General features: G+C 40.4%; 2 protein-coding genes across 3 annotated transcripts in view; one reads left to right on the plus strand and one right to left on the minus strand.

Annotated features, from left to right (window-relative positions):
• Positions 1-40: 40 nt before the first annotated feature.
• On the minus strand, positions 41-20,077 carry sez6l2 (seizure related 6 homolog (mouse)-like 2). 2 transcript variants are annotated; one of them, XM_084371443.1, is made up of 19 exons: positions 19,952-20,077; positions 19,111-19,191; positions 18,795-18,923; positions 18,490-18,705; positions 12,845-12,978; positions 12,065-12,257; positions 11,212-11,397; positions 10,935-11,118; positions 9,939-10,102; positions 9,272-9,466; positions 5,953-6,091; positions 4,806-5,002; positions 4,437-4,631; positions 2,878-3,072; positions 2,565-2,756; positions 2,268-2,306; positions 1,716-1,833; positions 1,490-1,601; positions 41-1,343 (listed from the first exon to the last, which is right to left on the minus strand). In XM_084371443.1, the coding sequence occupies exons 2-19, from the start codon at positions 19,166-19,168 to the stop codon at positions 1,314-1,316; spliced, it is 2,676 nt and encodes an 891-aa protein (XP_084227569.1). In that variant the 5' UTR covers positions 19,169-19,191; positions 19,952-20,077; the 3' UTR covers positions 41-1,313. The 2 variants fall into 2 exon arrangements, with proteins under 2 accessions (XP_084227569.1, XP_084227568.1); XM_084371442.1 differs by having other exon boundaries at positions 41-1,346; positions 19,952-20,076.
• Positions 20,078-20,166: 89 nt separating this feature from the next.
• The window catches only part of asphd1 (aspartate beta-hydroxylase domain containing 1), a 7,981-nt gene continuing 2,908 nt past the window's right edge, over positions 20,167-25,239 (plus strand). The window contains exons 1-5 of the mRNA XM_084371444.1: positions 20,167-20,252; positions 22,041-22,520; positions 22,750-22,956; positions 23,904-24,111; positions 24,682-24,795. Coding sequence (XP_084227570.1) covers positions 22,068-22,520; positions 22,750-22,956; positions 23,904-24,111; positions 24,682-24,795 — 982 coding nt within the window. The 5' untranslated portion in view covers positions 20,167-20,252; positions 22,041-22,067. The remainder of the gene's footprint in view (positions 20,253-22,040; positions 22,521-22,749; positions 22,957-23,903; positions 24,112-24,681; positions 24,796-25,239) is intronic.

Here is a 25,239-nt window from a genome sequence, read left to right on the forward strand (position 1 = left end):
TGTAGAAGCCTCATTATTTGGAAAAATAAAAATCAACAAGTTTTACACCATTCAACAGAGACTTTATTTCCAGTTCAGCAAATAATTTACTGCCTTCAAAAGAGTGTATTTATATATGAAGCAAAGAAATGCTACTGATGATAAGAGAAGAATTAAGTCTACAAAGCAACAGTCTCCAAGATCCTTCATTTGGCACAGTGAATGAGACGACATTCACTGTTTAAACAATCAGTTTTAAATAAATACATAATGCATCACAGCAAGCAGCCAAGTTTGTAATTTTGCATCAACATAGTGCATACAACATCAAATCTGATAACAATGATAACTGTCAATAACTATAATGATAATGGCAAGATTGAGCAGAAGCAATATAATTTACAATCAGTGCATGCTCTAAGCATAATGACATTCATGTCCTCACCTTTTCTTATGTCATGTGACACTGGGTGACGATGCACGCCAGAAACAGCGAAGAATAAAATAAACACTGTCTTTGTAAACAGTATTGCAACAACAGATGAAACACTTAGGGACATTAAATTATTTAACATTATATTTTGGCACTGAATTTTCATTACATATATAATGAAAATATATAACCTCCCGCCGCCTTGTATAAGTGTATATATGAGGCTTATATATATAATTTATTATATATATCAACCTCAATTAATATTAAGTCAGATATTTACATTCAATTTGTGTGTGTGTGATACATAGAGAAGGAAAGACAAAGTGAGGAAGAGAGAAAATGACTGTGTTGATCTCAAACTTTTCTCATGATGGAAATGAAAGTGTTCTTCCCTTTTACTGTTTCACTTTGTAAAATGTCACATGAGCCACTATAAAAACTAAAGAAAAACATTCAGTGTGTACTGTGTCCTCATGACTGTAACTCTTGATAGGTACAAATAAAGTATTGCCAAGTTCTCCAATGTTTTGGCCTCATAATAATTTAATAAATAAAACCACTTTCCCTTCACCCTTTTCCTCTCTCATGTTCTCATGCCGCCCACACTCTTGTTTTTTTTCTTTGCCGTCAATTTCTTACCCTTCATAAGGCACCAGTCCAAATGATGCAGAAAGCTGGACCGTGAAGTAGGACCCACGTTTGGCAGACCACCATAGATCAGTGCAACAAATCAAAATAAAGCACTTCCACAATCGATAAACCAGAGATACAATGATGGTAAAAACAGAAAGATAACTTAAAATGAATGATAAAAGGGGAGTGAGGCCTAATGAATTTGTTTTTCCAAAAGAATTGAATCTTTCTGTGGTTTTAAATTCTCACCGAGACATTTTCTTCTTTAAATGGATACTTCATACTCCCGTGTATCCTGCTGGCAAAGTGAGAAAACACCCACAGTCACTAAAACATAACCTAAGACTCTAAAATGAAATATATTTCAAAAGACATATGCAAAAAATACAAATAAAATAGTCTAAGGTATCACTTAAAATAAATATAGAGTGCAGTACTTACCCCTGCCTCATAAAGAGGGTTGTTGAAATCGGACTCGACTGTAATGGGACTGTAGGAGTGTGTGTGAGAAAGAGACTTCCAGAAGAGCGGCTTCCATTCTAGTCTGCATATGCTGCAAATTAGAAAATAAAATGACAGAAGCATAAAGATTATTGTGAACATTAAGAAAAGTATTAAAATGGCAGACATGGATGAGTGTTTGTGATTTGATAGCTAGCGTACTCACTTTGTGTAATACATGTAAATTCCTCCAATCAGAAGGATGACCAGGATGATTGGCAGGATTATTGCCAAAGCAATGTTCTCACTCAGGATCTGATGGGACGGCTCGAATGACTGGGACACTACAGAAAAAATAGTTAAAAGGTTACAATGTCGTTCATAACATCGCCACTAGATGGTGCCAAAGCAAGGAATTAAAAGCCTACATGTTGTCGCCTTTAGGCAGAAACAGACAAGTTTTCTTCTCTTAGCATTTTCAAGTAGTATTATTGTTGGTGCTGCTGTCACAAAGACAACTGGAGTGCTTTTGTTTCCTCAGAGTAGCAACAACAACGCAGGACAAAATGTGAATGCATTCATTCATTTAGCCTGTATTTCACTTCTGTCAGACAAATTGCATTGTGAAAGCAAGGATACACTGAAAGTGTCACTTTTCTATAGCAGTTACGTTGCGCAATCAACATTTACTTCATAGTTGTCCATTGCCAGATTAAAAATGATGTCTGAAGAACATGTTTGACTTCATACAAATATCACAGATGGGAGAAGAAATCACCTTCTAATTTGTGATCATCCAAGAGCTCCTCATATGCCACTGTGTGAAATGAAAAGAAAACAGAGAAAAATTAGGTAAATTATCCAAAATTATACCATTAAGTCCAAAATGCACCTTCAGCATCTCCTCACCATATCTGATGCTGATCATCAGTATATTCTGTTACTAAGATAATGGTATGGTAAGAGCATTGTACCATTGTATAATCAACAAACACTGAAATAAAACATTGTTAAAGGCAGTTGATCCTAAAAAACAGACCAGTTTATATGAATGTTGAGACAATAAAACCTTTACCTTTGCAAAAGGGCGGCGGGCTGTTCCACTGAGAGGGATGGCCGGGAACACAGCTGATGATGACCTCACCGATAAGTTCGTAGCCCTCGTAACAGAAGAAGCGCAGAGTTTCTCCTGCCTGGTAGCTGTGCTTGTACAAGGTTTGGTAGCCGTTGTCAGGAACACCGGGGTTAGGGCACGGGTCATATTTTACTGTTCAGGGCATGCAAAAACACGCAGAGGACGGTCATGAATTTGCAGCGTACTTCCAAATTTGCAGCATTAAGCATAAAAAAGACAGATAATAGCAGCTGAGTGCAGGAGAGGGACTTACAGACACACTTTGGGCTGCGGTCGCTCCATTTGGGGGTGCCAGTGTCTCGTCCATGGCAGGAAATTTGGCTGGGACCCTCCAGCTGGTAGCCCTGGTTACAAGAGAAACGGACCACTGTTCCAACGGCAAACCCTGCTTCAGGACGCACTGAGCGCGCTCCGTTTACCACCTCTCCAGGATCAGGACACTGCTGGACTGCGAGGGACAGAGTCAGACACAGATGATAGTTTTTAACTCGATCCTGCCAATAGACTTCATCACAAGTACTTTAATGCAAAGAACAGAGGAGTTATAGCAGCACAGACGACGAGTGCATTAGCTGTTTTTGACAAAAGTTAAAAGTTATCTTTTATTATTTTTTGGGATATATATATATATATATATCCCCAATATACATATATATATAGAGAGAGAGGATCGACCATGGATCTATTAACGAGAAACCAGATACAGTGTCAGAGGCAGGGCTGTGTTCATTCCTAAGAAAGCTGCTCAGTGGCGCATGGAGCCAAAAAGTTTGACTCCCCAGGTACAAAATTATCCAAATCCCAAATTGTGGAGCCCATAGAGCGTGTACAACAGAGACTTCCTCCAACCAAGCCGCTAACTTACGGACACACAAAAAAAATGTATTGACAGCTGCTTCTTTCACAAAGTAAGCTAATGTAAAAAGGCACTTGTGCATCAGGGGAAGTTGTTATTACATGGTTTGATCACTATTTAAAATATGTATACGTCAAATTGGCTTCAAAGCCCAACACGATACCTGGGGGCTTTGGAACGACATGCAATAAAAGGTCCCAACCACAGGATAGCTCAGCTTAGCATAAAACCTGGAGACAAAGAGAAACAGGTAGCCTAGCCCTGTCCAAAGATAACAAATACTTCCTCCCATCGAATACAAAGCTCAACAATTAACACGTTATATGTAGTTTGTTTAATTCTTGCTGAAAAGAAAGTGTCAAAACAACATTTTGCCTTTTTTCAGGGAGTTGCGTGGCAGACTTTTTCTGGGCTGGTTACTAACTTCCAGCACACAACCCTGTATAAAATCACAACTTGTGGTTTTTAAACACTTTTTGTATGGATTAAACAAATAACTTTAGAGGTGCTGGTAGGAGGATTTTGCAACCTTTGGATGGAGCCAGGCAAGCTATTTTCCCCTGTTTCTGGTCTTTCTGCTGAGCTAAGCTAACTGGCTGTTGTTATATTTATTGTATAAAAATGAGAGTAGTGTCAATCTTCTCATACAACTCCTGGCAAAAAGAGGAAAAGCTTATTTCCAAAGATTTTTTAAATAAAAACCAGAGGAGCAAGATTCCTGGATGATAACGGCACTGACTGTTTTTGCTAAAAGCTAAAAACGTGAATGAAACCTGGATGTTTTGTTAAAGAATAAAACTACCAATGTCTTCATCTTATCTAACCTTTGCACACAGCGATCACTTTTCTTTGCGTATGCACTTTAAAAACTATTTAATTATCACATACAGATCCCAGCCCTTAACAAAGGTTTCTATGATGAGTTAAGATCTTTAAAGTCCCACTATGCGTCTCACCTTTGACACATGTAGGTGGACTGCTGCTCCACGAGAGATCCCACTGGCAGGTGATAATATCAGAGCCACTGATGTCATATCCCGGTTGGCACTGATAGGTCAGCACACTGCCTCTCACGGGGGAGGAGTGGGATGAGCTGATCCAGCCAAAATCAATTTTGGGGAGGGTAGGGCAGGTGTCGTTTGGCTCAACCTCTGCACGACACAGAAGGAGAGCAATGAAGGAAATTAAGACAGGTTATTTATGATCTCTTCCTCAGTAGAGGCCGACCTCACGCGTCCTGTTCAAGGTCGACTTCTACACAAGCCTGCTGAATATTTTAATTATAAAAATGTGTTTGCATTTTGAGCCACGAGGACTGTACTTACCACGGTAATGAATGAGGAATCCCTGACTCAGAATGAAACTGGAATCATCGGGATCACTCTGAAACTGAATGGTGACCTCTGACCCCCCAGACACAACCTGGAAACGCTCTCTTGACCCCAGATATTGACCGATCACATGGCACATGAGATCACGACCGTCGAAGACGGTCAGCACATCAGTGTGGCGGATGTTTAAACTTTAAGACGAGAATAAAAAGCAGAAAGGAGGTTTCACTTCAGAGAGATGCTGTTTTTAAGATGAGCAGTCCACCCACTTGGTATTTTTTATTAGTCAGTACACAGCACAGAGAGGACAGGCAGGAGATTATGTAAAGCTGCAACATGATATTATTTTCTGTTCCCTTTCATTTGCAATATTACTTTCAATAACGGTCAACTTTACATATGGACCAAAGATGTTCAGTAATCTACCTACAATCTGCAAACAAACATTCATCACAATGCAAACTTGCTATTAGATGTTAAAAGGAAATAAATAAGAATCATATGAGTTGAAATTGCCTGGATGTGGTGCACACATGAGCTGATTTTGACACCAAGATTTTGGTTAAATTGATGCATAATTTTTGCACAGTGTGTTTCTCTCTGATCTCTTGTCTACCATCTTCCACCAATCCAAGTCTTCACTTAAAGTGTATGGAAAACCCTTGGCATGTAAGATGTTATCATTTGGCAGTATGGGGAGATTGTCCTACGCATTTAACAACTTGCCAACTAATCCTTACATTTTGTGCTCAGACCACCGTGAGAACAACAAATACCTTTTCTAAAAGGATTAAAAACAGCTCTATGCAGTATTTATGTATTTATTCAAAATACTTTTCTGTCTGTGGATGAAATAATAAATAATATAAAATGCTGTAAAAAGTAGTATTGAAACATGTACCCCTACTTATAGAAATCTGTCATATTGCCAACCTTAGATTAAGCTCTTCGCTGGTTTGATGTGAAATACATGGTTGGATAAATGGCTTTGCTGGTGTCCTGGTCATTATTACATCCTTTTTTTCCCCCATTAGATAATAATCATCATCCTGGTTATGAAGTCTACTTGGCTGAAAGAGAATTTTGACCTCAGCAAATTAGAAAATTAGAGGCCGCATCGGCTTAAATTAGCAATACTCACATCTGGACATCCAGTTCAATGCGTTTCTCCTCGTTCCCATGGATCTGCCATACACAGTCCAGCCCCTTGGAGTAGCTCTGGGGCCAATCGGGAGACAGGATGGTACCCAAGGGCTCGGTCAGCTCCCCTCCACACAGAGCTAACAGAGCAGAGGAGAAGAGAGAAACTGAGGTGAGACAGACAGAATGATGAAAGAGGTGATGAAATAACAACAGAAAGTGGAAAACGAGAAGCAACTGGAGAAAAATGAAATATTAATGGTGGGAGTGAAATGATCAAGGAGAGTTGATAAAGATCTCAGAAGACACTTAAAGGAGAGAGACGTGCTGAATAGTGTATGGTATCAAAAGCAAACAGCTTATTGAAAACGTTCATTAGTTACACATCCGTGCTGTTTGCATAGCATCATTAAAAACTGTAGTTATTTGTAGTCTGCCTGTTGTCTATTATCCTGCAGCTATTGGGCAGATCAAATACAGCATATGATCTAGGGCTGCTCAATTATTCCAAAGTGCAATATCCAAATCACAGAAGCTGACCTTTTTTTGATAAAGGTAAAAAAACAAAAAAACTATGAAAATAATAAAAGTAATTATTGTCCACAAATGTGGAAATTTGCCTTCGACTTCACAGGGTGGTTAAAAACACACTGTAGTAAATCGCAATACACACAATAATAAATAACTCTACATGCACAGTACAGAAAAACAAGAGTGAAAATGGTTCCAGTGTGAATGATGATGAATGTGTGAATTCATTTAGTAAATGTTCTTGGTCACTGCAGCTGCTCTGTAGTGTCTGTCTCAGGGGGATTCTTTAAAAAGGGGATGAACTGTATCAGACACAATTCTCTGCACTTTCTATTTTACCTGCATGGCTTAAACACATCCCAGCTGCTTCTGCTCTTTCCCTTTAATTTTACTGGCCATGTTTGTAGTTGTAAAATCTGTTTTTGTTCTTTGTGCCCAGGTGTTCATACCATAGGGTGACCAAACGTCCTGTTTTTTCCCAGGACATGTCCTGTTTTCACGTCCTGTCCTGGCCGTCCCGGGAGTTTTTTTATAAAGTGGTGAAATGTCCTGGTTTTCATTGTTTTTCATTGGGCCATTAAATTGACGCTGCATGGGACGTAATCCCTGAGAGGCTGCTACATTTACACTCACAACGAGCGAGCCGACAGCCATAGCACTACTGCCTGCATCATCATGCCGAAGCGTAAATGCACATTTAACGATGAGCTACAAAAGAAATTCCCCACTTACTGTCCCGGTTGGGACAAGTGGGAGGCTTCGTGCACCGTGTGCAAACCCAGTACATATGTTTCGGTGTCCAATGGGGGTGCCAGGGACCTCAAAGCCCACATGGACACCGAACAAAATTAAAAAAAAAGTGTGCAAGGTGAGTGTAGTAGTTGGATTGCTATTATAGCAGAGGTATTTTTCAGTTATTTATTATTATTTATTTTTCTAATACAGAAGAGACATTATTTCTATCATTATTTCATTCATTGTTTTTGAAACTTATAATAAAACCTCAGTAACCTCTGAGAAGCATGTCTGAATGTGTGTCTTTGGTTATAGATAGTATTTTGTTTGTAATATATCCATTTTCTATCCATACAGAGGAGGCATACTTTAAATGTATGTTCATTTTAAGGCATCTTTGAGTACATTTTGAGTATCATATCTTGTTGCTGGGCCGAGTGTCCTGGTTTTTGGTAATCAAAATATGGTCACCCTATCATACCATGTACACATATTAAAAGTTAAAACACTTGAAACAACACTTAAACAGTCTCTAAAATGTTCTTACGTATATCGAATCCAATATCCGAAGCACTGTAGTGCTGCAGAAATGCCCCGACCTAAAAATTTGGTTCTCCAGTTGTAAGAAATCACCTCTGCTTGGTACAGACCCTAATGATCATCACATCTTTTCGGTGAAAATGACAATTGTGATGCAAAAATCATGTTGATCACAACATGTTTTTAAAAATTTTTTTTTTTACCACATTGTGCAGCCCTAGTAAGTTAAATTAAGATCACTTTGACACAAATACCTCATCACTTCACATTAACCACGGCATCTTATAATATAAAAAGTGTATCATTACGGAGGTGACAACTCCAGAGTGCAAATTAAAGTGAGAAGAACCAAATGTAGCACTTCTATTTCCACCAACCGACATTGTTGCCTGTGAGAAAACATTCAATTAGATATTGCTTGGAGGATGCTGCTGACGTTACATAAAATACCAGGACAGAAAGCAACTCCAATTAAAGCTCCAATTAAAGCTGAGGCATAAAACTGTGAAGCGACACACACACACACACCCTCACACTCACACTCACACTCACACACACACACACGCACACACACACACAAAAAACACACACACGTGTCCAGCTGTGGAGAGAATAAAGGATTGTTCACAGAAACATGTGAGAAACAGTGCGTGAAGGCAGTTACATCCTACAAACTTAAAAGTATATTTGACTAAATTCTAGTCAAAATATCTCATTACAATTGATATAAGACACAGTCGGCTAGAAAGTGACATTTCAGTGACACATAAGACACTTATTAGGCAATTCTTTTTCATTCTTCTTGCAGATATCTTTACTTATCTCATACTAATTTTGGAAGAATGGCATTTTTCCAGTGTACAGACAGTTCCTTGGGAACATTTTAACCACAACATCATTTGTCAAATGTATTTCAGAGAGAGCATAATGAGAAAATATGAGCAGAATCATACAACATGGACTAAATACTGAAAAGCAAGACCTCAAGACAACCATAAAAAACTCCGACCTCTTCTCCATGCAGAGGACTCAGGTTGCTGATATCCCACCATCCCTATACATCACTGTTGTATGCACTACTTGTGCTTTCCTGTAAGCAGATATACCACACGACATGATGACAGTTCAGGTCATCTTAAACGCTTTGTTTAAAGTATAGCACCTGTGTTTCTCTGACAGGAAGCAATATCTCTGCTAGATTTACGTATATCTGCCTCAGTCTCTCTGCTCCTCTCAGTTTTCACAGCATGGCAGCAGATGAGCATATGACACAGTCAGCGTGGTGACAACATCCTGACACTTCAGGCACCCATCTCAACGCAGTTCAGTATGAGTATTAATGAATCAAATGACTTTCTCACTTCTCACAAAATTTGCAGATCTCCATGTGTTCAATTCAATCAAGAAAATGAAGCCAAGAAACAACAGAATGAAGGACGAGAAACAAGAAACAAAAAAAACAAGTTGATGCTGGCAGAATTCTCATCTATTCGAAATACAGCCAAAGCTCTTACCTCTGCACACGGGCTCGCTGTCGTTCCAGTGGGGATTGCTGGGGTCGACGCACTCGATCGTCCCTGAACCTTGCTCCATGACAAAGCCTGGAGAGCAGGTGAAGGTCACAGTGGTGCCCAGCTGATAGGTGATGTCGCTGCTGCTGAAATTTCCATGGGGCATGTAGGGCTCCCAGCAGTGTTCATCATCGAAAGCTAAAAAAGAGAATAAGAAATTAGACACACACTAAAAGTATCCACCTATTCCACAGATCCTGTTTTTTTGTTCTAGTAGTTCTTCCCCGGCTTGACGTCATTGTCATACCTACTTAATTGAGGTGGGAGTGAAGCTTTTCACTTGGGATGACCCAGAATCTCAAAACGTCTTGGCTAGAAAAACCCAGGTGTAAGACGCTAAAAGCTTAAGCAGTGAGCATTGCCAAAGCCTAAAATAAATCCCAGTGAAGTGTGGGCAGACTGTAAGCACTTATGTAGCTCATTATGGTGCTCTTAAAAAACACAATAATGACAAGACAGGCTTGGATTTTAAGAAGGCTCTATTCTATTTACCTCATTGCCAGTTATGTTATAATATATAAAAAATCATAACAAATTATCTATAACTCGTGGAAAAGACCTCATGTAAAGAAAAGGATGCAGGCCGAGTATCCAAAGTCTCTCTGCTCACCCTCATAGCGCAGAGCCAGAAGCAGAGGGATAGAGGAAGAATCAGCTGTGAGCTCCAGGTACAGTGTGGAGCTCTCACTTAGCAGCCCACGCTCTGGGACATCATCCAGGTCTGAGTCAAAGAGCGGGGAGGACAGGGAACTGTTTCCACTGCGTACAATTAACCTGAGAGGAACAAAGCACAATGGTAAGTTAGAGAAATAGGGGAGATGTATCTGAATAGGGGGTGTGAATGTGTATTGGTATCAGATTGAAGGTAGTCAACGTCAACAAGTCTGGTGTCAGATATAAGACACTGGTGTAGAATACAAATGTTTTGCTTTCGTGTAGGGCGTATGTGAGTAGCTAGAAATTAATTTTAAGGGTTTGTTCTGGACTTTTGAATATGAGCTAAACAGTATTCATGTTATTGTTTTTCAATACGTCAATCATTTTGAAGGGCACAGACACAGGAGCGAATGAGGGTTAAGTAATGGTGCTGGGTAGTGTTGTTGTCTACCTAGCCTACTTGGGCAGGGTCGAGGCAAAAAAGCAATAACACTAACTATTTGCATCATGGGTAATGCATTAGCCAGAATATTCATAGAAAGAAGCATAGAGAAGCATAGAAGAAGTCAGAGGTAGGAGAGCACTACATCAAGGTTAAATTGTCTATTATTTGTCGATCATAAATTGGGTAGCTTTAGGGGTGTGAAATTCTAAATGAAAACACTATGCTTAAAAAAATGAGCAAATAAAGCATTAAAATTAATTTCAGTTCAGCTGAACATGAACCAAAGGTCAGAACAAATAAAGGGAATGCTATATTTGTTCTGACTGACTCGAGAGTTTTCAAATTTGTAAGATAAGATACCACAACAAAAATGACCAACCTCAAAACAAACAGGACATTGGTAATTTCGTTTTACATCAACAGGCGTACTCTCTTCAGCCCTAAAACCAGAGTCACAAAACAGACTCTGTGACACACACACACTAGTGAAAAACACAAACTTACTTATCATCATCCTCATCCAGTGCAATCCTTTCAAAGTGCAGGTGGAGTCTGTGGCCCTCTTTGGCTTCTATTAACCAGTGGCAGCTTAGATTATTCCCATTACTGTGGTTGCTGACAGATGGAGGGGGTGGAGACAATATCCGGCCCACTGTTGCGTTACGAATCCACCCTCCACAAGACACAGCTAAGGCAAAATAATATTCCACACATTATTTTCCAAAGACTAGCACGTATATCAACCGTTACATTTAATTCAAATCTAAAACAGTTTACTGACCGACACACTGGGGCTCAGGAGTACTCCAGTGGGGCTGTGTTGCATTGACACAAGTAGCCACCTCATGGCCACGAACCTGGAAACCTGGATCACAGTGGAAGTGTGCCTGACCTCCAGGATGGATATCTGTCACTGTCACTCCACCGCTCTCAGGAGACAGAGGGAATGGGCAAGACAGCAGAAAGGCTGTTGATGAAAACAAAAGGAAGAAAATGACATTCATTCAGTAAAATGGACAATAAAATGTTAAGTATACAGCTCAAAAAGGATATTTTCTCTCACACATCCTGACAAAATTTGTGACCCTTCAGTTTTCCCTCCACATTCCACCAAATAATCTGTTGCGTGTTGATCTTTACAGCTTTAGATCTTCAAGATGCTGTCAGTCTGGCTTTTTCTTAACCTCCCACATCACCACCACGCCAACGCCAGATTGTCCCAGGTGACTCGACCAAGCAGAAGCCATCTTCCACTGGCTGTCACTTCAACAACGCTGGCATTGTCTATCATGATGAGTCCTCAATTCATCAAGATACTACTGAAGTCTAATCATCAAAAACTTTCCCTCATGATCCCTAATAAATGTTGTCATTCATTTGAAATCTCTTTCTCCTTACAGGACTTGTAGAGCTCAGTGTTGCTTGGCTAGGGTTAGCAACACGACACATGGAAGAATGTGCCGCTCAGAAATTGTAAAATGCATCTACGCATCTACTATGCTTTTTTTTACTATGAGAAAAACGTAAATCTCTAAAATTATCTTACTGTTTACCAAAACATAAATCCAAAGTGCAAGTGAAAACATCTAGCAAACACATCTAGTTATTTCATGAAACCTGAAGGGTTAATTTACCTTGATAATGGAGGCTGAACACGCCATGGTTGGTCTGTTGGAGACTGCGATAGTGGATGTACACCTGATTGGTTGTACTGCGAATCACCTGGCCCTCTCTCATCAGGGTCTCGTTGGCTAAGAGCTCTGGTCCCAAGCCGCCATACCCCATGATCGTCAGGGACTCCTTCTTAGAAAGGTTCACCTTCCTCACCTGGAGGACAAAAGAGAAACAAATGACACACACAATCACTGATCTACAGCCTTATCTAACTAATACTCTATAGAGTTAAAGTCTTCCTATCCAAATATTGCACACTGAAGATGAACAAAGAAAAAATATCTTAATTTAATTCATTAATGATGGGCAATATATCCCCATCTTTTGAGTTGTTTAGTTTAATTAACCAACATTCCACGCGGGCCTCATTAGCTAAAAGTTAATAGTGTGAAGCTGATAGACCATACTGCTGCTTCGACATTGTTACTATTAGAATTACAGTGTACTCCCATGTGATTACTATTTTGTTTTGTTCTTAAGATGCAGATAATTATGAATGGTTTACCTTCTCAACATGCACCACTAAACTGCTGCTATTTATTAGACTGCACCATTGTGTATCTAAATTGACAGACAATTTTTTTTAATTTTTGTACTGTCAATATTCCACTCAGTAGTTAAAGTACAATTAAAGTGCAGTAACCAGTATACTTAGATCAAAGACATCATTAAAATGGACAGTGGAAATATGTTTTTGAAACGATTAATGTTTATGGAGTCACAGGAATAATGCACCTTACCTGAATTTCCACACCATAACCTGCATACACAGTGATGCTGTAGGTGCATTCCAGTGGGGAAAAAGATGATGTCGATGCAGGATCTGGTGACTCGACAACATCCTCCATTGCTGACAAAGTCGCATTGCATTGTACTGTGAAAAGAGGCAAAAGACAGAAGAAGAAAAGATGAAAAAAAGTGTGGTGAGAAATACATCTAATGCTTTTTAAATTAAATTCCTAAATCAAACAAACATTTTTTTTTTTAATATAGCAACAGCATGACTAACTTTAATATAGTTTAAGTACTTTGCTCAAAGGCTTCATTGCTTTTTTTCCCCTAGCCGGTCAAATGATTTTTGGAGGTGCACCCATGGGGAATGGTAACATATTTACATGGCCACAGACATACAGTTTACCCTTGGTACAGTGGGAAACAAAATAATATTAGGAAGAAAACATGATTATTGAATAAGTTCAGCTCTTCCCCACCCCCTCAAAATCTGTGCCCTCCCCACTAGTGATGATACAACTATTTGCTCTTCTCTCCCTCTTGAGCCATCATGTACAGTAAGCTGACCTTGCGGTCCCCATCAAAATGACACCAATTAATCTGAAAGTAGCTGACAGATAGCTGGGGCTTCATTTGATCGGCCTAATGATGTGAATGCTTGTCCAGTGTATCCAGGCTCCCATCTGATAGGTGCATGCTGAGTGTGAATGCAAGGTGCGTGTAAACAAAATGACTTTTCAGATTCATCCCGTTTCAGGCAGTCTTTTGCTGTGTTGCTTGTGCATGTTCATTTTGGCGATGAAGAATAAAGACTATTAATGATAATAATAATCTATTTTGTTTATGGCCATAGGTGTTTCTAGGTGATTATTAAAGCTGTATTAAGTTACATTTGGCTGCATTTCATGGCACAAAAATGTCACCACTATACCTTTTGCACTTATAAATAATTTTTTTCTTCTGCGTGATCTTGTTGCAACACAGGGACCTGTTTTTGGTGAGAGTGATAACTGCTGAGAGTGTACTGTGTGAACTTTGTATCCACTGATTCTTCAAGATGCCTCCTACACTCCTGATGATCTACAGTGCAAAAACCAAGGGGAGTTATAAAGAATTCCTAGCCATCAGAAAAATGTTAGATGAAGCACAGGCACAATACTGGCTGCACATGATGTATTGGAGGTTATGTACTGATTAAGTCATGTGTACTGTACTTGTGCTGTAATTAAATGGCTACACGGAAGCTTCCCTCAATTAGAGGGGGCAGATGGGCTACACATACTTGTCCTGCTGCTGTCAGATGTAGCACAATGCTGTAGTGATTTAATAACCTGAAGGGAAGACCCTGATCTTACAAGTAATTGTGTCTGGCTGACACGCACAAGAATTATAACTATACAGGTCAGACTCCACTTAGCTGCCATGCTGTAATCAAATTGAAACTGTATTTTTCTGGCATGCATATACATGCATTTACTGGTTGAGGAATGTAATAAAACAAACAGCTATAACATGCATAGAAGAGCTTTTTTTTGGTGGTCATGGAAAAGTCTACTTGGGTGTGCACACCCCCCCCCCCCCCCAAAAGCACAAAACGCAAAATTCTCCTGTGCTGTTCATCTCTTTCAAGTAGGTCAGTGGTGAAAGATGCAAATCATAGTCATCACTGACACCAAAATAGCTGTGCACTGCTAGATAGGCAGTGACAAACCCCCTACTGTGCACATCATCAAAATATCTACTGGATCAAGGGAAACATCGCTGAGCTCCAGGAAATTGTCATCCGCCAGTACAATTCTTTGTGGTAAGCATAAACTGAAAGTTGAACATTATGTATTACCAAAGTTGTAGCAGATGTTAATAGCATCAGTCAGTTAATACTAAAAAAATGTCTAGTTCACCAAGCTAGTAACTATGGGACATTTGTGCATTGTTGGTAAGCCATGTTTTTTTGTTAGGTTGACTGATTCTAAGCAGGTCATTATAATGTGTGTCTCATCTTTAGATACATTTCTCTAAAAGAAGAAACAGCAAAAATGCTAGGGCCATTTTGATCCTGAATGCTTTCAGTGAGTTGACTGGACCACACCCACATTAACATGGTCCCTCCTGTTGTCTCCATATTGGTACTGTTGTGTAATGGGGGGCAGTGTCTAATACTGGATGTTGTAGACAAGAGCAAAACTCAGCCAGTGATCAATCAGGGGCATATGTATTACAGGGGTTAATTCTTATTCTACCACTTCTTCTACTTCATTGAAAGATTGCGGAGTAGCTCAGATGATTTGAAAAACATTAAAATCATGATTTGCAAAAAAAAAGGTCCACATAATTATCCAAAGTATCAACATATTCTTCGCATGAGGGTTATCTTTGCTATATTTATTGCCACAATAACAAATAAATAACCACCTACACTTAGTATAATCACATTTTTCATCTTAGACAGTGGGCTTGAGCACCACAGTTCTTCCTCATCTATGAGCTTGTCAGACAGGGAAATCCAATCTGAGCCTGATAATAACAACCTGGCTTTTCATCAGTAAGTAGCAATATGCAGGTGTCAGTACACCAATTAAATTGGGCAAAAATTAAAGGTAATTCCTACCAGTGAGTACTGTCTGAATTGAAACACTGCCTTGGGTGAAGCAGTAATGTGTTGCATTGCCCCGCATTAAATTATTTTATTGACCGAATGACTAACTGAAACTGCTGCTATGCTTCGGTGGAATCAAATTATTGACCACCACTTGTAACATAAATGGCATCCGGGGAGGAAAGGGCTTTACAGTCCATTTGACTAACAAAGAACAGCAACAGAAAGGTGTTTGCTAGAAGCATCAATAAGTGGAAGGCACCCTAGCACCTTTCACATATACAGTATGGCAGATTTTTAAAAAAGTGCCATACAGTAATTCAGTGTTAACTGAGCATACAGAACGGTAGCAGTAAATGAAAAATGTGTCACTTTGATTCTGGTCCTTTCTGCATTTGTGAAAGACAGAGAGGATTTTAGTATCCACAACACACAATGAGCATGTGTTGAGCATGTTGAAATTCTTTTCAAGAAATTTGTATTAATAGTTCAACATTTTGGGAAACAAGCTTACCTGCTTACATGCTGAGAGTTAGACGAGAAGATAGACATTGCCCTCATTTCTTTACTGTAAATACAACACGTAGCTGGACCAAGCAGCTTGTTAGCATTAGCTTAGCATGGTGTAAAAATTGGAAACAGCGGGAAACAGCTAGTCCGGCTCTGTCTGAGGATAAAAAATCTTCTGACTAGTAAAATGGATGGTAAATGGACTTGCATTTATATTGTGCTTTTCTGTCTAACAACTACACAAAGCACTTTATAACCCTTGCTACATTCACCCATTCACACACACATACATACACTGATGGCAGAGGCTGCATTGCAAGGTTCTGACCTGCTGATCAGGAGCCACGCAGCGCTTCCTAACAAAAGTGCCACACAGTATTTCTGCACTCAGTCATTCACACTCACACACACATCGATGGAACAGCCATCGGGAGCAATTTAGGTTTCAGTATCTTGCCAAGGGATAATTCAACATGCAGCTGGAAGCTTGAACCACTGACCTTCTGATAAGTGGACGACCCGCCCTACCTGCTGAGCCACAGCCAACTGCAGTGCAACTAAAGCTCACTGATCTGCAGATTATATCTTGTTTATCTTACACTCTAAAACTCCGGTTACCTACTTTCCCTGTCTGTAGTCTTTCTGCTAAGCTAAGCTAACCAGCTGCTAGCAGTAACGTCATATTTACCACACAAACAAGAGACTAGTATCTACTCATCACACTCACGGTAAGAAAGAGAAGTAGTCTATTTCAGAAAATGTCAAATTATTCCTTTAGGCTCTGACTGTGTTCTCATGATTGATTTGAGACACTTCCTTGCTACTTAGAGGGTGTTTTATACAGGGTTGAAATGACAATCCCATGTGAAGACAAAACAAAAACAATGGAACCACAGAGAGAGCGCTCGACACACACACACACACACACACACACACACACACACACACACACACACACACACACACACACACCTCATAGATCATTCATCTCATGACATTTCCGTCCTCATATCTAGTGTAAATCAGCTGACCCACCTCCTACCTACTCAATCACATTTCCTCAACTCTCGTTTGTAGCTTTTGCTCGAATGATGTCTTTTATTTCGTGAGCAGAATGAGTAACAGCTCTCGTCCACCTGCAGTGAGAGCTGTACAGGCACCCCGGCCTGTTGTAATGTTGTCTCACATCAGACAATCACTCATACAGGATGCTATTCTGTTCTTCAGCACCCCCTATTAGTATTCTGGTCATGACGGCGTCACTGACTGACTGGTTTGTCACATTAATACTTCTCTTCTTACAATTTAACTACTATAAAAGTGGTGAACAGTAGTGCCCGATGATTAAGAGCAATTTGTTTGTTGAACCTAAAAGACAAAAAGCATATTTAGACTTTATTGTCGAGATTCTTCTGGATACAGAACTTTTCATGTGACAATGTGAAAGAACAGCGATTGTCCGAATTCGAAGTCCCTCTTGTATGTCTAGCTGGCTTCTCTGGAGCTCCATACATCTTGTCCTTTTTGACTTATGATTGTAGGTAATGAATGCAGATTTTTACTTGGATTAAAATTATCAGTAAAGTACACAGAGAGAGCTAAGAAAACAAAGTCAATGTGTTCCTGGTTCAACCACTTAGTAACAGACAATATAGATCCTGGATTTACCCTCACTACCCTGTGCTTTGTTTTCTGCACCATGTGTTTCTGTTTTCAGTGCCAGCTATCCTAACCATCACCTAAGTCAAGATGCACACGTCCATGTTACAGACATTTAACTGACACATCTGACAGCTTTCTTCTCACAGCAGTTCAGGCTGGTAAACCAATCTTCTGTGTAAACACTTTTTGCATTGTACCTCCAAATGTTTATAGCATGAATCCTGAAATGTAAAAATACAAAAAGCACATTATTTGTTTATTTATTAAAGATAAATTATTAAAGACCAGAAGCATAGATAAACATGTCTGTACTTTGCTTGACTGTTTTCAACTCATATTATTACCAAACATCAAGCTAAAAATAACCTACAATTCTAAAATCAATACTGGATGCTGAACATGTTACAGAATGCAACTTCACATTATCAGCAGGTAAATGGGAAATTGCTGCATTTATATAGCAGGTAGCTATGTTAACTCCATAGCTAGCATAGATCTTTGGGACAATGTGGCAATCTTCTAAATAATAGAAAGTACTCATGAATCTTTCTTTGCATGTAACACACATACAGTAACCTGTTGTTGTATGTTTTAACATGAATATTTTATGACAACATGTTTCATGTTACCTTGTCTGTCAAGATCTTCTTGTTACTCTGTCTTCAAAGAGAGGCAGAGGAGACAAATTGCTGGAGTTGCGATGGGAACCAAAGTCATTCAGAAGGAATTCACTGTCAACGCTGGCGCAAACGAAAACTGAGCAGCTCTAATGCCGCCGCTGAAATGTTTAATTATTTGTTCACGCATTTTTACATCGCTTTATCAGAAACCTTCGTCAATAAACAACCAAAACTCAGGGGAAGCCAGGTGATGGCATGCAAGTACCTGGCATGTGCATTGTGGTTATGGTGGTCGTGGTGATCAGAGTGGTGGTTGTCTCCTCCTCGATGGGCAGCGAGGACATGGTATTCCTTGATCCTGTCTGGCTGGCAGCAGCTGAGGAACTTAAAGCCGTGGTGAGCAGGCCTGGTGATATGACTGTTGCTGTTGACTCGGTCTGCCCCATCCCAGGCACAGCTTGCGTCGGATTGGTGGTAGTACCTGCAGAGTCCAAAGGTTCAGTTCCAATAAGCAATCGTCATTCTACTCTAGCTACATTACCTAAGCCATAAAGGCCTGTGTTGGTGTACCTGTGCCTGCAGAAGCCTCTCCTAAGTATTCCTTACTCTGCAGGGCAGCATGGATCAGGTCGCCCAGAGGGTACGAGTCTGGGGTGGATGTTGGTGGTGTATCAGGCTCAGGAGTCATAAAGCTCATACCTGCAATCAGTGGAAGTAATTATTGTTTGCAAAAACAAATTGAAAACAAACCTATATAGCAGGACATTGCATGCAAACTTCTAGATTTGAGAGAAAAAAAAAACAAAAAAACAACACACTGCACCAGTGCATGTTTGTGGTGGGCAACAAATGTGCACACACACACACATGCACTGACTAGAGTTACCTGAAACTAGGTGTATCATGGTGACAGACATCATCACAGCAAGGCGTGTGAACCCCATGGCTTTGTATGAAACTCAATGACCTGGGAAGGTTAAAATGATCAGATTGATTAGCAAACTATTATATAATCATGTAAATGAAAGATTACTGTATCTTGTACTGTCATGTAATTGCTGATCAGTGGCTTGTAATTACTACAGGCTGCACACAAATAACCCATGTTGGCTAAAGTGGTAAAAAAAATTGCAAAATATTAGTCATAATTTAAAATTCTATCGTTATTCAGGTACTGAGCATATGTTTACATCACACAGGCCACAATGACTCGGATCAGAGGATCGTTGCGATTTGATACTGTCAACGCTCAATCTGGAAAATATCCATTCAGCTTATTCAATACAGAGGTGTAAATGACAATTTGATTAAAGTTGTTTCTGCAAGTCCAGGTGAAGGGGACAGGTACACGTCGCACACGCTATAAGGTTAAATATTCAGGCTTCCCCCCTGCGTTTTCTCATCCAAATCTGCAACAACATGCCCGAAAATGCGCTATTCCAAAATTCACCAAACGAGCCTGGCCTCCCCGCAGGTGGACACTAAACCTTATTCTGTCATCAACCTGTTAATGGTAATGGTGACAAAAAGCCTCTCCGCTGTTGTTCGAGGCGTTTCCTCGGTGAAATTACCAGCCTGCTGTGTGACAAAATGATGGGGCTATACCAGGCAGCATCACTCGCACCTCCCCCGGCCCTCTTTGTGCGGAGGACGATATTTGGCATCAGTCATCACAACCGTGAGACCGTCAACCATCTCAGCAACGTTGAAAGGTGCATGCCGCTTACCTTTCTCTTCAAGGCGGCGTCTCGTGCTCTGTTACTCGGACTGTATCCTGTTGCTTTAGGCCCCCAGAACACGGCGGGGTTTGTGCTGGTGAGATGCCCCTAGCTGGTTACCGTGTGGTTGACGCATTCGGCTATGATGTGAGGGCATTTGTGTTGAAGCTTCAGGTGCGCCCTAGCGGCGGCACGCGGGAACTGCAGCGGCGCGCGGGAGACATCCACATTTTGTGAGTGGGCGCTGGAGGAGCTGTCCACCAGCACGGTGCTGAAGTGCGTCCCAATCAACGCTGCACGGTTCATCAAGGTAATCAGACAGAGATGTGAGATGCGGCACGCAGTGTATGTTTGCTCATTTACAGGCCTGCATGTGCCAACACGGTATGCATGGCGAACATTTTTGTGCCGTGGCGGTTTCCTGTAATGGGTGGATGTTTGCGCTAACATGGAATGCGGACATTAAACATGAGCCAGCTGAGCCGTGGGAGCTGGCGCAGAGCAAATACAAAATGAATGCTGAAGCGCCTGCAAGAAAAACGACTCAATTTATGGGGCACCTTTATGATGCGTAACCGTGCTGTCGCCTAATAGGTGTTTCCAGTGGCCAGTGTCGTCGCTTAGTATGTAATTGATTCCACTACGAAACGAATCCGTTTGAATAAACCTATTAGGAGAGAGCCCTCCCACCCAAAACACATCCGCACGCGCGCACATATACATACAGGCGCATGCACAGACGTGCAAACACTCATGTTTCCTGTTTCTTGGGAAAAAGTAAAAAAAAAAAAAAAAAATTCTAAGTGTGTCTGTCTGACTCTGTATGTCTCCCAAACACACACACACACACACACACACACACACACACACACACACACACACACACACACACACACACACACACACACACACGCACGCACCCACAATGATCAAATCGAGTTTAAATCAATTTTTCACATTTTGTCCACTTTGGCACTGGTGACATTGACGAAAAAGTGTCCATGTCATGAGTGCCCATCAAAGTCAGACTCGGCTGAGGTGCTGGAGCATCTGCAAAAATATATTTGCACAGATTGAATGCATGCGGATGCTTTTTTTCCATTCTTGTATACTTAACATTCAAAGAGATACACAGTAGACTTGTTTACTACCCATGCAATTCATATTTATTATGTTAATTATTTATTAAATTACATTAGTTAACCCAAATTGTAAGTGACAAATTATTAATGTCAGCTGAACAACAGCTGAAAGTAAATGAATTGAGACTAGAAGTAGGCTACATTATTTATAACACAAGAGTTATAATTAGATTAATGTTGAGGCTGATAAGGAAAACTTAGGAAGCTTATAAAATGCAAAAGCAACAACAACAACAAAAAATCTTTCATTCCAGGGTGAACTCTAGCCTGTTTACTTTGTTGGCCTCAGTGTGGCAAATAAAACCACAATACATTTAAAACATTAAAGGGAGGAACAGACATTCTCTGCGTGAGCAGCCAAGGAAACTGTTCAGAGGAAAAGCCCTGGTATGACTAAAGAATATTGCCTGCTGTGCAATCTTGAACTACATCCGCAGCTAGCTGAACCTCTTGCTCAGAGAGCTAGATCTAGACTTATATAACACAATGAAATCAGTGTCGGAGGCAACTAAACCAAAGGGTCACTGTTTCCGTGACTGACCAGCAAACCTGTCTTAAATGTTTCACTAATTTCTTCTGAGTGCATGCTGGGATAGGCAACAGCTCCTTGTGACCCCTGGAGGGGATTAAAGTAAAGGAAATAAATGAATGAGTAGGCTGTTTGAAACCAGGACAGTCCATCAGCCCCCATTAGACTTGGCAAACATAGCCTCTTCTTCTCTCACCGTGATTTGTAACACTTTGACAAGACAAAACATGTATTTGGATAGTAGGAGAGACTCTTTTCAAATCAAAAATCCCCCCAAATAAAAACACCACCATCAAGGCTCATTGTTTGGGATGTAGACAATCTGGAGTCACCTACAGAATCAGTTCTAGGCCAGTAAAAACATTTTTACATTTACGTTTTTATTTTACAGTCCTTGCCTTAATCTCTTAATCTGTTTCTTTTTCAGTATTTTAGTGTCTCACAAATTTAAAGGATGCACTGGTCAATGAACACATTGCCCTTGCCTCCATATGTTGAGCTGGGTGTCCATTCACTGAGTGGCCTTCTGTGGACTGTACTGCTACTTTTTCTGTGGCACTGTTATCGGATGGGCTCTGACCTGCCAATCCCAGGCCACGCACATGCCGGAAAGCTCAAGTCAAGCTCGAGGCGGTCCATGATGTCCCGTGGTGGTAGCTGTGCTGGAACAAAGTGTAACGCCCGATCCAAGCTGTTGAGGAGTGATCAAATTACTCCCTTTATTTCCATGGAATCAGAGGAGGATGAGGATCAGGGACAGGGCTACCTCACCCCAGTGCTGAGTCATGCCTTGTTCCCAGCCCAGGCATCTGCAGAAGCCAAGAAACTGTACGCAGCACTGCAAGAGTATGCCAAGCGCTACAGTTGGGTGGGCATGGGCCGCATTCATAAGGGCCTCCGTGAGCAGGTACAAGTTTATTCCATGCATGCCATAAACTGGTGCTTCCTATTATTAGTATATTACATTGAATTTTACTGTTGTCAGTCTATTTTCAAAGCAAACAAAACTTCATAATCTTGTGTAAAAGTAATCCAAACACCTCATTTGGTCCAGAAAGGAAACAGTTTCTTCAAACGATGTAAGAAGGAAACATCGTCCAGAATGATTAGTTGATTTCTTATTGTTCTCACTATAGGTCAGACTGAATGATCACTCTGCTATTCAGAAGCCTCATCTCTTCTTCCTGCCAGATGTCCCAAGTGTTCCTTTCTTCCCCCGTGATGCTCATCGACATGACATTGAGGTCTTGGAAGCCAACTACTCTGTAATCTTGGCTGAATTCAAGACTGTTTACCAGCGGGGCATCGACCCTAAATTAGGCTGGACCTGCCTGGGACCAAAGGTACATAATAAAATCATTCAGGCCCACTAGGGGCTGAGGAAAGAATATTTCCATGCTTTGTATAAAAATATAGCTATAAGGAATATAACAATATTGATTATGCAAAGTACTATGTGAAAGAAACTGGCAAAATGCCACAAGCTGAAATATACACTGCCCGGCCCCCACACACTAATATTTTGTTGAACCGTCTTTAGCTTTGATTATGACACGCATTTGCCGTGGCATCGTTTTGATAAGCTTATGCAATGTCACAGCATTTATTTCCATCCAGAGTTGCATTAATTTATTAATTCACCAAGATCTTGTATTGACGATGGGAGAGTTGATCATAACACTGCCCCATAGGCTTGTATGGTAGGCAGTAGGCATGGGTGCATCACTTCTTACCCTGATGCACCCATCACTCTGGAACAGGGTAAATCTTGACTAATCAGACCAAATGTTCTTTTTCCATTGCTCCAGGGTCCAATCTTTATGCTCCCTAACAAATTGAAGCCTTTTTTTCTGATTTTGTTAAGGCTACGCAGCTGTTTAGTCCAATACCCTTGAGTTCTTTCCACGTTGTGCATGTGGAAATGCTCTTACTTTCACTATCAAACATAGCCTTGAGTAGTACTGTTGATTTTTGTATGATTTGATTTCACCAAACATTTAAGTGTTTTCTGATCACGATCATTCAAGATTTTTTTCCTGCCACATTTCTTCCTCTGAGGTTGATGGTTCACCGCTATCCTTCCAGATTTTAATAATGCGTTGGACAGTTCTTCACCCAATAATACAAGTTTCAGCAATCTCCTAGTTGTTTTCTTTTCTTTGAAGTATAATGTTTTCTCCGTAAAAATCCACCCCTAAGCTCTGATATTGACAGGCGGATAAATTGATTGATCCTGATGTATGTGTCTTCTCTAAGTCATGCGTTAATTTCAGGTCATTGTCTCTTTTAGGGCCAGGCAGTGTTTTCTTTGTACAGTGCAGGTGTCTGCGTGGCAGGAAACTGTCGCTCCTGTCCCTGTACCTACCGGACACTTCTCTCTCTACGTACATTTATAAGCAGCAACTCATTGGGATCTGCTGGATTTTGGCTGTTGGGACCTGGAGCCACGCTGGGTAGCTCATATGGACCAACCAATACACGCCTACGTTGTCATCTTGGTGGGTATAAGGGTTTCATTCATTGTGGTTTATCTACATTTACCTGCATTTTAGAGAGCTTAGACTCTTCCAATCAAAATCCATTGAATCATGCTTTTTCCTCAGTTTATTAAGATTATGCAATGCACTCCGCTATAACTGCCCCAAAATACATGAATCTCAATAGTATGAACCAGAATATGATCACATTATATGAACAAATACTCTATTCCAAATGGGTGGTAATTAAACATGCAGAATAGTTAAAGATGCACTAGCACACTATGGAGCACTTTGGGATTGTTCCAGTGCTACTCATTTGATATTAATTGTTGTCAGATTTAATTATACCAAAAGAGAAAAAAAAGAAAGAAAAGAAAATGACCTGATAAAGTACTAAACCATTATGTAATAGGATACTTATTAGGTCAGGGTCGAGGTTCACTTCCCCTTAGCCCAATTTGTGTGGTGATCCGTCTGTCTATAATCCTCTCTTTTTTAAATATAGACAGGGACGGAGTGCGTGGCCTTCTAAGCCGAAAGAACACACCATATTTTCTTTCCAAAGTTTGAAAACAGACATATTTGCAGGTCTGCAGACTCCACCCTCCTGTGAGCTGGTGGTGGGAGGGGAGCCTCAGTGCTGGTCAGAGGGACACTGCCTCCTTGTTGATGACTCGTTCCTTCACACTGTCTCCCATAAGGGTTGGTTGAATCACATACAACTTTGAAAATACAAATTTTGCTGTAATTTGTGACCATGTGTTGTATTAGGGTGATTGGGAAAGTATTGCATTTCTTAATTTTAAAAAAATGAATTAAAGTTAAAGGCGCAATATGTAAGAATATGTGTTCATAATGTAAAAAAAAATGTTTACTTAAATTATCAACCTAATGTGAAGAAATAACAGTTTTGATGTTATGTCAAAGGTATCTATGTACTGGGTTGGAGACATATCTATAGAAGTTAGCATGCTAACCAGCTAGCCACATTGTACCTTAAGAAATGATAGTCCACCAGTAAACAATACCAACACTCCTCCGGTGCTCTGAGCTTCCAGTCTGGGCAGAGTCAGCTAATAGGATCGCTTGCTAGCTGCACGGTTGTCTGAGCTTGCTAATTAACAGCAGCTACAGTTAGCAGCAGCT

This window comes from Pagrus pagrus (assembly GCF_965226575.1).
Source record: "Pagrus pagrus genome assembly, chromosome: 13".
Taxonomy (NCBI): domain Eukaryota; kingdom Metazoa; phylum Chordata; class Actinopteri; order Spariformes; family Sparidae; genus Pagrus; species Pagrus pagrus.

Bases quoted from the DNA above. Each gene is read 5' to 3' on its own strand.
- sez6l2 (XM_084371442.1), bottom strand. From the start codon at position 19,168: ATGGGGTTCACACGCCTTGCTGTGATGATGTCTGTCACCATGATACAC. The intron at 12,979-18,489 runs GTACTTGCATGC...CTCTTTTCACAG, and splicing joins AACCACAATGCACATGCCAG to TACAATGCAATGCGACTTTG. The intron at 11,119-11,211 runs GTCAGTAAACTG...ATTTTGCCTTAG, and splicing joins TCCTGAGCCCCAGTGTGTCG to CTGTGTCTTGTGGAGGGTGG.